The sequence below is a fragment of the Bison bison genome, unplaced genomic scaffold (assembly GCF_000754665.1).
Source record: "Bison bison bison isolate TAMUID 2011002044 unplaced genomic scaffold, Bison_UMD1.0 scf7180017864041, whole genome shotgun sequence".
Classification (NCBI taxonomy): domain Eukaryota; kingdom Metazoa; phylum Chordata; class Mammalia; order Artiodactyla; family Bovidae; genus Bison; species Bison bison.
The window spans coordinates 1,752,499-1,764,520 of NW_011494613.1; the positions used below are offsets into that span (position 1 = coordinate 1,752,499).

The following is a 12,022-nucleotide window of genomic DNA, read 5'->3' on the forward strand; positions in this document are numbered from 1 at the left end:
TACGTGAACCGTGAACTTCCTGATGTTCAAGCTGGTTTTAGAAAAGGCAGAGGAACCAGAGATCAAATTGCCAACATCTGCTGTATCATGGAAAAAGCAAGAGAGTTCCAGAAAAACATCTATTTCTGCTTTATTGACTATGCCAAAGCCTTTGACTGTGTGGATCACAATAAACTGTGGAAAATTCTGAAAGAGATGGGAATACCAGACCACCTGACCTGCCTCTTGAGAAATCTGTATGCAGGTCAGGAAGCAACACTTAGAACTGGACATGGAACAACAGACTGATTCCAAATAGGAAAAGGAGTACGTCAAGGCTGTATATTGTCACCCTGCTTATTTAACTTATATGCAGAGTACATCATGAGAAACGCTGGACTGGAAGAAACACTAGCTGGAATCAAGATTACCAGGAGAAATATCAATAACCTCAGATATGCAGATGACACCACCCTTATGGCAGAAAGTGAAGAGGAACTCAAAAGCCTCTTGATGAAAGTGAAAGTGGAGAGTGAAAAAGTTGGCTTCAAGCTCAACATTCGGAAAACGAAGATCATGGCATCTGGTCCCATCACTTCATGGGAAATAGATGGGGAAACAGTGGAAACAGTGTCAGACTTTATTTTTCTGGGCTCCAAAATCACTACAGATGGTGACTGCAGCCATGAAATTAAAAGACGCTTACTCCTTGGAAGGAAAGTTACGACCAACCTAGATAGCATATTCAAAAGCAGAGACATTACTTTGTCAACAAAGGTCCATCTAGTCAAGGCTATGATTTTTTCTGTGGTCACATATAGATGTGAGATTTGGACTGTGAAGAAGGCTGAATGCCGAAGAATTGATGCTTTTGAACTGTGGTGGTGGAGAACACTCTTGAGAGTCCCTTGGACTGCAAGGAGATCCAACCAGTCCATTTTGAAGGAGATCAGCCCTGGGATTTCTTTGGAGGGAATGATGCTAAAGCTGAAACTCCAGTACTTTGGCCACCTCATGTGAAGAGCTGACTCATTGGAAAAGACTCTGATTCTGGGAGGGACTGGGGGCAGGAGGAGAAGGGGACGATAGAGGATGAGATGGCTGGATGGCATCACTGACTCGATGGACGTGAGTCTGAGTGAACTCCGGGAGTTGGTGATGGACAGGGAGGCCTGGCGTGCTGCGATTTATGGGCTCGCAAAGAGTCGGACATGACTGAGCGACTGAACGGAACTGAACTGAACGAGAGGGCAAGGAGGAAGACTGCTAAAGAATTTGCTGTGATTGTTGCTTTAATTTGGACTCATACTTCAGAAAGATATAGAAAATGAAGCACATGAAAAGGAATAAAATAGAAGTGTGACTGGAACAACAGGCATAAGAATAATGTACTGTAAGAATAGTTAAGCATATTATTACAACATAAGAGTAGTATTGGAAGACAGCTACAGTATATATTCTTTGCTCTAAGTCTTGAAAGATTGTCATGTGGAAGAAGGAGTAGAAGTCTTTTCTCTTGGTTGTGCACAAACTAGGACACAAAGATGGATATTATAAGGAGGCAGGTTTTTGTCTCAAAAAAAGGAAATACTTATTAATAATTAGATTAGGCCAAAGTGAAATTGGCTTTTTCAGGGAAGGTCTTTCTACACCTTGCAAGATTTACTGGGTTATCCTATGGTTCTTGAACGTGTATTGTGTTACTTGTTATAAATTCTGTTTCTCCAGTATAGAATAGGCAGAGCAGACGAGCTGAGCTCTCCTGCCATTGTTCGACTCGTCGGCTGACCATGGGTGACAGTTTTAGCTTTTCTAAGTCAGTCTCTTTGTATAATTGAAGTCATGAGACTGTCTGCCTGAGAGGTAGCTTCAAAGATTAGTTGAGACCATTCACGTGATGAATATTTAAGTGCCTGACATATATGTTCATCAGTTACTAGGCATTAAGTGCCAAATTGAATTTTGCTCTAATGAAAGAAGAGGAAAATTCATAAATATATAGCTGCTCATTAAATTATATATAGTCATATATATTACAGTATATACCCATATTTATAGCATATAAACATAGCCACCAATGCAGTTTTGCTACTATGAAATTAGTCTTTTTTTTCCTTTGATCTCAAGAAATCAGATAATACTTAATTTTTATTTACTTGCCAGAGCTGTGGAACGATGAGCTTCAGTCAAGAAAAAAGAGGAAGGATCCTTTCAGTCCTGACAAAAAGAAGCCAGTTGTTGTGTCAGATATCCTTTTTCAAATTTTCTGGGTTTTTAAATTTTTTTTTTAGTTGTTTTAATGTACGTTTTTGCACTGTGCATATCTTTGTAGTTTTTATTAGTATGCTTTATCTTTATTTGCATGATCCTGTAATAAGAACAGATGATTTTTTAAAAATGATTGAAAGCAGAAGGGTATAGTTTAGATTAAGGGAGGTAGAGTGGATAAGAAATTTAGCCATGATCTCAACACTGAAAATTAATATGGGTTTGTAGATCACAAGGGCTTTGAAATGAAGCAGCTGTTTATTATATAGCATGATTGCTAAATTCTCAATTGTACTTTTTGACATTTTTAATGTCTCTGAAACTGGTATGTTTTTAAATTAAATTAATATATACATTCAATCTTGGCATTCCCGATGGTACCCTCCCTTGGCTCCTGCTTTCCCCCTCGCCCACCTCAAAACAGTGATTAGGTTGTTGGTGTATCTTACTGTCAGAGACACCATAGGATTAAGAGAATATGGTTATAACATCTGAAGTACTAGAACATACTTATGCTGGTACTAAGTTTTTTGAAAAACAATTTGGAGTCAGAATTCAGCATGCTGATGGTTTCTGTCTGAAGTCATTGTTCCAGTTTCTGAAAAACAGAAATTTGGAAGTATAGTTTAAAATTGAAATTCTTACAGCTAAACTGACCTTGACTTTTCAACGTCCGTATATAGTTTATATGTTACAAGATCTTGATATTCTTGAAGACTGGACAACAATAAGGAAGGTATGTTTAAAGAGAAATGGAATTCAAGTATATTTTTTGTAGTCTACTTTTTAAGAGTATATAATTTTTCACTAATACATCAAAATATTATTGTAAATATGCTTTACTTTGCAACAGTCTCTCTAGGCAGTCATTACTAATACAGATAACTGTGGATTGCAAGAGTATTTTATGAGAGGCATGTTAGCAGTTTGATTGTATTTTTTCCTGTGATAATGTAATTAACAGTTTATGCAAAAGTATGCAAAAGTATTTAGGTTGCCCCAAAATAGTAATGGATTACCATTCTGTGCCTAGTTCTTAGCCTGGTACTGGCTCACAGAAGGCATTCAGGTGTATTTGTTGAATGAATGAGAGTGAGTGAATATTTGAACCTTTATTGTACATTTTTGCATTTTGTCATTAAACATTGAAATGTTAGAAGATTTTCTGTGCTTGTTTGAAAGTGGAGACTTGTTTTCCTATTAAAATTTTCCATTCGCAAAAGCTTCTTAGTTGAGAATTTAGAGTAGGTATTGATAACACCTCTAGAAGAAATTTTTATTCTTTTTATATTCCCATGGTTTTAGACATTACCAACTTATTGAAGCAGATCATATTTCACTGTTTGTTATTAAGCTTGTAAGTATTGTATATTAAATGGATATTGAAATATACTTTGATTTTGAACTCAGACATCTTTCTTCTTCTTCTTTTAATTAAGGCAATGGCTACACTTGGTCCACATAGAGTGAAAACAGAACGTAAGTCATTTTATCTGAGTTCAAATCTTCTCTTTGGAGACTTTTTAAGTCATCTACACACTAAACCACTCCCCCCTCACTGGTTTCATTTCATCAGTGAACACTATATGCAGAACTGTGAAAAATTCTTCTGGAGTCTTTGCCTCATGTAAAAGTTTCAAGATTTATGAATGGAATGTATTTCTTTAGTGCTTCAACTGCATTACAATTGCTAATTATGGATCAGTAATCTTAAAAGTATTTATTTAGTGTTTTTTAATGGGCTCAATAATTCTGAAGGGGAGGTGTCTGGAGTCCGTGGATGGCCTTCAGAGAGCCTGTGAATAGGAATTGTGGAATTTCAATTCCACAAGCCTCTAGAATTGTGCGCAAAATTACTTCTGTACCTATATTTTCTATGAGAGAGATTAGAATGCTGGCAGTAGGGTTCGTCAAAAATCCTGAAATCACTGCTGAAGTAGTGATGGACATTACTGTCTAGAATAATTTCTCTGTTTCTACGTTCTTTCACTGTATAGATTTGAGCCATGGATTCCTTTAAGAGTCTGGCTACACTGTTGAGTGGGTCTCCTCCCCAGCCCCTGTTATCTTTAGCATGTGTATTCTTTGTTTTCTTCATGGCACTTACCACAATTTGTAATTTTTTGATTGTTTACATGTTTACCTGTCTCCTGAGAGAATCGTAAGCTCCACAAAGGTCAGAAATCTGTCTGTTTCAGTCACAGTGCTCAGAAAACATTTGTTGAATGAATGAATGAGTGAATACTTACTGAAAACCTTTTACATACCAGGTACTTTTTGAGGTCAGTGAATGCAGTGGTGCAAGAGTTGAATCTCCTGGAACTTCCTTGAGGGAGGCAGAATGATAATGTATATGTAAATAGATAACTAACTAGATAATGACAAATTGTAATAATTGCTATGAAGGAAATATAAAGCTGTGGTGAAGATTAACTGAGGAGTGGGTAGAGTAGTTGGGGAAGACCTTTCTGAGGTGGTGACATTTGAATGATGCAGAGGAGTATATTTCTATTCCATGGTGTGCTTTTGACAGTGTGCTTCCATAAAGAATGGTTTTTTTTTTTTTTTCTGCATGAGTTTATCTGATGAATCTCAAACCATTTCTAGAATTTCAAAATGAAAATTCTACTGAGTACATTTGCTTTTTAGAATCAAAGGCCTGGAAAATTCTTGGAATATATGTTAAACTTTGCTTTTTTGAAATGTCAGTTGAGACAATAAAAAGTGTCAGGCGAGACAATATGAAAAAATATAATTTTCAGTGGAAATATGATAACTCAGATTTTAAATCTTATTTAAAATTGGCACTAGTAAAGCAAAATGCATCTTTTCTCCTAACACTTGTCTAGTTATTGATTTATTATATATTGTTAGTGTGTGTGTTAGTCATTCAATTGTGTCTGACTCTTTGCACCCCATGGACTGTAGCCCTCCAGGCTCCTCTTTCCATGGAATTTCTCCAGGCAAGAATACTGGGTTGCTATTCCCTTCTCCAGGGAATCTTCCCCACCCAGGGATTGAACCTGAGTCTCCCGCTTTGCAGACAGATTCTTTACCGTCTGAGCCATCAGGGAATTTTCAGTGGAAATATGACAACTCAGATTTTAAATCTTACTTAAAATTGGCATTAATAGTGGATAATATATCTGCTCTCTTGCACTTGTCTAGTTAATTAATTTATTATATATTTTTTAGCTCTATTAAAAACAGTGAATTATGTAAAAAATGTAGGAAATGAAATTCTCTTTGTTTTTATTAGATATAGGTTTCTTATCTAAAAAAATATTTTTAGTGTATTTTCACATATATGGGTGGATTGGTATTAATGCTTAAGTGTTCTGCACTTTTGTTCTTCTGACAATGTCTTATTAATATAACAGTTTTTGAACTGATCCCTTTAGCACCTGTGAAACTGGAAAAACACCTGCACAGTGCTAGATCCGAAGAGGGAAGGTTATACTATGACGGTGAATGGTATATACGTGGACAGACAATATGTATTGACAAAAAAGATGAATGTCCTACAAGGTAAAAAGCCTTTATTGTTTCACTGCTGCTCAGTATGAGAGTGTACTGCGTGGTTGTCAGTAAATTTTTGCTGCTTGTATGGTGCATTCATAATACCTTAATAATTGCGATGGATTTCTTTCTTTTCTTGACATATGATTTGATTAGCATGTTTGAACACCAGTGTTAATGTTAACTTTTGGGGGTATATTTTAGTATTTTGTATAAAAAAAATTGCATCAATCAGAATGGGAAAGGAATTGAAAATTAATGAAAATTTAGAGTGATGGTAATTAAAGTATAACTTGAAAACTGAAAATTGCCTTTTAAAGGATTCAACCCTGTCTGAGCTTAAATAAAGTTTGTATAATTATTTATAGAGCCTTCTAAGTTTTCTTTGGTGTGGCCTTTGGAAAATATTAATGTGCATCACTTCTTTAGTTCCTTTATAGTTTATTATTTAATCCTCAGAGTTTTTTTATCCTCTACAGTAAAAAAATAACTTTTTCTAGGTAGTAATAGTAAATAAGGTGTTTGCATTTAATATTGAATACTCATTTCAGGAGCAAACTTTTCTCATAAAAGTCCATTGAGCTAATTAATTACTAGGTTATATATATAATACTCCTGGATTTTTTGCTTTATCTTATTGCTTTTGAGTCATATAACTACTACTACTTAGAATCTTTGTGTATGCATGCTAGTTGCTTCAGTTGTGTCGGATTCTTTGTGATCCCATGGACTGTAGCCTGCCAGGCTCCTCTGTCCATGGGATTCTCCAGGCAAAATACTGAGAGTAGGTTGCCATGCCCTCCTCCAGGGGATTTTCCTGACCCAAGGATTGAATCCATGTCTCTTAGATATCCAATATTGGCAGGTGGGTTTTTTTACCACTAACACCACCTGGGAAGCATACATATATATATATATAAAGTACCCCTAGCTTCTTTGCCTTATCTTATTGCTTTTGAGACATATAACTACTACTGTGTAGCATAAATATGGTTAAAAAGGAAATGCTTGTGCTCAGTCACAAAGTTGTGTCTGACTCTTTGCGACCCCATGGACTGTAGCTGACCAGACTCCTCTTCTCCATGGGACTTCCCAGGCAAGAATACTGGAGTGAGTTGCCCTTTCATTCTCCAGGGGAAGGCTCCAGGGGATCTTCCTGCACCATAGATCAAACTTGTGTCTCCTGTATTAGCAGGTGGATTCTTTACTATTGAGTCACCAGGATAGCACTAAAAAGAAGATAAAATAGCATAAAAGAGGATTAAACACAAACATAGTTTTAGAAAGACTTCTGTTAGGTTGGTGCAAACGTAATTGTGGTTTTGGACTGTGGATTTTAAATCACTGTTACTAGGTTCAAACACATCTTTATTAATCAAAATAGGAACCATTACAATCAACACATTTTTGCCAACGAGAAATGAGTTTATTTCTGAAGCATAAAAATCTATGCTTCGAGATGTGATGAACTATTTCTTGGAAAACATTTTCTGCACCCTGCTGGTTGTAGAAGCATTTTCCCTGCAAGAAGTTGTCAGGATGCGTGAAGAAGTGGTTGTCAGTTGGCATGAAGTTAGGTGAATATGGCAGATGAGGCAAAACTTTGTATCCCAATTTGTTCAACTTTGAAACGGTGGTGGTGCGACGTGTGTTTGGGGATTTTCGTGGAGAAGAATTGGACCCTTTCTGTTGACCCATGCTGGATTCAGGCATTGCAGTTTTCAATGCATCTCATCAATTTCCTGAGCATACTTCTTAGATCTAATGGTTTTGTCAGGATTCAGAAAGCTATAGTGGATCAGATGGGCAGCAGACCACCAAACAGTGACCGGGACCTTTTTTTGGTGTAAATTTGGCCTTGGGAAGTGCTTTGAAGCTTCTTCTTGGTCCAGCCACTGAGCTGGTCATCACCAGTTGTCGTATAAAATCCACTTTCTGTTGCATGTCACAATCCAATTGAGAAATGGTTCATTGTTGCATAGAGTAAGAGAAGAAGACATCACTTCAAAACAACGAGTGTTTTGATTTTCAGTCAGCTTGTGAGGCACTCACTTACTGAGCTTTTTCACCTTTCCAGTTTGCTTCAAATGCCAAATGACCATCAGTTCAGTTCAGTTCAGTTCAGTTGCTCAGTCATGTCCAACTCTTTGCAACCTCATGGACAGCAGCATGCCAGGCCTCCGTGTCCATCACCAACTCCCGGAGTTCACTCAAACTCATGTCCGTTGAGTCACTGATGCCATCCAACCATCTTATCCTCTGTTGTCCCCTTCTCCCCCTGCCCTCAATCTTTCCCAGCATCAGGGTCTTTTCAAATGAGTCAGCTCTTCGCATCAGGTGGCCTAAGTATTAGAGTCTCAGCTTCAACATCAGTTCTTCCAATGAACACCCAGGACTGATCTCCTTTAGGATGGACTGGTTGGATCTCCTTGCAGTCCAAGGGGCTTTCAAGAGTCTTCTCCAACACCACAGTTCAAAAGCATCAATTCTTCGGTGCTCAGCTTTCTTTATAGTCCAACTCTCACATCCATACATGACCACTGGAAAAACCATAGCCTTGACTAGATGGACCTTTGTTGGCAAAGTACTGTCTCTGCTTTTTAATGTGCTGTCTAGATTGGTCATAACTTTCCTTCCAAGGAGTAAGCAGCTTTTAATTTCATGGCTGCAATCACCATGTGCAGTGATTTTGGAGCCCCCAAAAATAAAGTCTGACACTGTTTCCTTTGTTTCCCCATCTACTTGCCATGAAGTGATGGGACCGGATGCCATGATCTTAGTTTTCTGAATGTTGAGCTTGAAGCCAACTTTTTCACTCTCCACTTTCACTTTCATCAAGAAGCTCTTTAGTTCTTCACTTTCTGCCATAAGGGTGGTGTCATCTGCATATCTGAGGTTATTGATATTTCTCCCAGCAATCTTAATTCCAGCTTATGCTTCCTCCAGCCCAGCGTTTCTCATGATGTACTCTGCATAGAAGTTAAATAAGCACGGTGACAATATACAGCCTTGACATACTCCATTTCCTATTTGGAACCAGTCTGTTGTTCCATGTCCAGTTCTAACCGTTGCTTCCTGACCTGCATACAAATTTCTCAAGAGGCAGCTCAGGTGGTCTGGTATTCCCATCTCTTGAAGAATTTTCCACAGTTTATTGTGATCCACACAGTCAAAGGCTTGGCATAGTCAATAAAGCAGAAATAGATGTTTTTCTGGAACTCTCTTGCTTTTTCGATGATCCAGCGGATGTTGGCAATTTGAACTAAATGATCAATGTTGAGTTCTTCAACAACTTCTCATGTAGTTGTAATAGGATCAGCTTCGATGATGGCTTTCAATTTCATTGTCAACTTCTGATGACTGGCCACTGCATTTCTCATCTTCAAGCTCTCAGCTCCTTTGCAAAACATCTTGAGCCACTACTGCACTGTAGGTTCGTTAGCAGTTCCTGGGTCAGGTGCATTGATGTTGTGAGTTATCTGTGCTGCTTTATGTCCCATTTTGAACTTGAATAACAAAAATTACCCAAATCTGCTTTTTGTCTAACATCATTTCCCTTGTCTAAAATAAATACAAAATACACAGCAAGTAATAAGTCATTAGCAAAAAAGCATAAAGTGAGAAATGTACGTTAAAAAATGATGTATAACATAACTGCATTTAAGAATGTATTCCAATATCAAATGGCAAAGTTCAACAATGCAAAACTGCAATTACCTTTGCACCAACCTAATATATAAAGATTAATACTGTTAAAAAAAATATGTATGAGTACTAAAAATGCTTGACACTGGGAATTAAGATTTGTATTTAGAACATATCCTACAACCATATTCATATGAGTTGGAGCTGTAATACCATATAAGGAGTGGTTTTAGCTCCATTTTTTTGTCTTTTGGAGGTGGGTTGGAAATGGACAATGTGCTTTAAATAGTTCCAAGAGTAAATTTTACCAACTCTATTAAGAAAAGAAAGATAATTGTGTTGCTGAATGTGGTATTTTTGGCAGCATGCCCTGCTAGTAGCATTCTGATAAATGACAGTTACATACCTGAGTCTACCCTTACAGTCCAGCTATTTTGGTTTTATAGCTAGTGCTCTAAAATGAGTAGGGGAGGCATATTGTCATTCATTCATTCATATTTTTTTTTTCTTTTTAGTGCTGTAATTACAACAATTAACCATGATGAAGTTTGGTTTAAGAGGCCTGATGGAAGCAAATCTAAGCTTTACATTTCACAGCTACAGAAAGGAAAATACTCAATTAAACATTCGTAATCATGATTTAAGTGTTATCTAAATCTACCTTATTAGTGTTACCAAGTATGATGTGCCATGGGAATAAAAAAATGTATTCAATAACTTAATATTCTCATTGAATCATGAGAGACTGTATTTATAGGTAGTACTCTAAGTAAACCTCATGTTGATATGTTATTAAAAGAGACAGTAATAAAAGTTTAGTCATGATCATTACATTTATTTGCCTTTTTGATCCAATGACCAATAGGTGTATATGGTAGGGGTTTCTTACTAAACTTTTTCCTTTGGTTTTTATGTAAATCTGTCTTACCTTTAGTGAACTGTGTTAGCAATGGCTACATTTATCTGCAGTTTTTTTGATTTTCAAGATCTTTTCTCTGATCATATATTTGTAAATAAGCCTGATAAAATGTTTCCTATAAATGGTTTGTAATAGCACATTCATGTTAAATCAGAACTGAAATTTAAACATATATACGTGAGTATGTATAGACGGCTTCATCAGCTTATTTATAACTGATGGCCTTACTTTACAATCTTATTTTACCCCAAATTAAGCTATTGGGCTTGAAAGCGAAAAGGAGCACTTTTGTAGACTAGCAGCTTTCCTTCTCCTCTTCCTTGATTATATGGTGGTGACCTATTTTTACAGATCATACTTTATGTTGATTAGCAAAATTAGTGTCAAGTAATAACATGCTTCTTCCTGTGTTTCTTGTGAATCTTTGGAGGGCAGGTATTGATGCCTGGTATTTATGATACAGTATGTAAGTGGGTGGACAGTAACTGACAGTATTGTGGTACTTGCTGTACATGTCTGATCTTCTGAAACAGATTTTTAGTAAGCATTTTCCAGAGGTAAAACTAGGTTCATATCCTAATTTTATTTCTAGGGCAAAATAGACAGGGATGATCTCCTTGAATCTATTCCCAAATTAATATTTTTATCTTTGGTGTTTCTACACTTTAAGGCCACTTTGTGCAATTTAAAAAGTATTGGCCTCTCTTCCCCTAGTCACCTTCAAAATTAACTTCTAAAACCTCAGGAACAGTACAGAGATCGAAGCCCTCAGTATGGCAGCACAATTGGCTGTAGTATGTATTAGGGTACAACTGAATCAGGTATTCCTGGTGGTCTTATGCACTTTAATTTCTGTTATATTGAGACTTAAGAGGATGAAGAAGAGATCTACTTAATAACACTTAGGGCAGGAATATCTGCATTTTTCCGTTTGTTTTCTCACTGTTTTACCTCTGCAGACATCTTCCTGTGCAGATCACTACTTCAAAGTTGCCAAATGTTAATTAAAATATTGACTTCTGAAATTCATTATCAGCAAAGTTATGAATGTTGTTCTGTTTCTAATTAACCTTAACAAGTGTACATAATGTCATAATCTGATAGTATTTGACAGTACTTACGTATACGATGTTTCATAAGCATTTTTAATAAGATTTGTATTTTTAAATTTAGTATATAATAAAAAGATGTGTTTGAGTGTCATTCGTAGTGTCTTGAATGACTTGTGCATGAGTTCTTTTATTCTTTATAACCTGTCTACTTCTGAGAAGGATTTGAGCCAATTTACATTAATAGATATGGAGTGTTGAACAAATGCTACTGCTTCTCTGTTTCAACCTCTGTTGCAGATATTTAAGACAGCTAAGAAGAGTTGACTCATTGGAAAAGACTCTGATGCTGGGAGGCATTGGGGGCAGGAGGAAAAGGGGATGACAGAGGATGAGATGGCTGGATGGCATCACTAACTCGATGGATGTGAGTTTGAGTGAACTCCAGGAGTTGGTGATGGACAGGGAGGCCTGGCGTGCCGCGATTCATGGGGTCACAGAGTCGGACATGACTGAGCGACTGAACTGAACTGAAGTTATACTTAATTTAAATATATGTGCATATGTTCTACTTTAATAAAAATATATTGTATAAGTTCTGAAATTTTAAGTAAAAGTCTTTATTTTAAAAACCATGATTTAG

At 36.7% G+C, this 12,022-nt stretch overlaps 1 protein-coding gene across 1 annotated transcript in view; it reads left to right on the forward strand.

The window, feature by feature from the left end:
• The window catches only part of BRMS1L (breast cancer metastasis-suppressor 1-like), a 44,205-nt gene extending 32,672 nt beyond the window's left edge, over positions 1-11,533 (forward strand). The window contains exons 6-10 of the mRNA XM_010835312.1: positions 2,143-2,226; positions 2,919-2,983; positions 3,687-3,726; positions 5,649-5,775; positions 9,927-11,533. Of these exons, the coding sequence (XP_010833614.1) occupies positions 2,143-2,226; positions 2,919-2,983; positions 3,687-3,726; positions 5,649-5,775; positions 9,927-10,044 (434 nt within the window). The 3' untranslated portion in view covers positions 10,045-11,533. The remainder of the gene's footprint in view (positions 1-2,142; positions 2,227-2,918; positions 2,984-3,686; positions 3,727-5,648; positions 5,776-9,926) is intronic.
• The last annotated feature ends 489 nt before the right edge of the window (positions 11,534-12,022 follow it).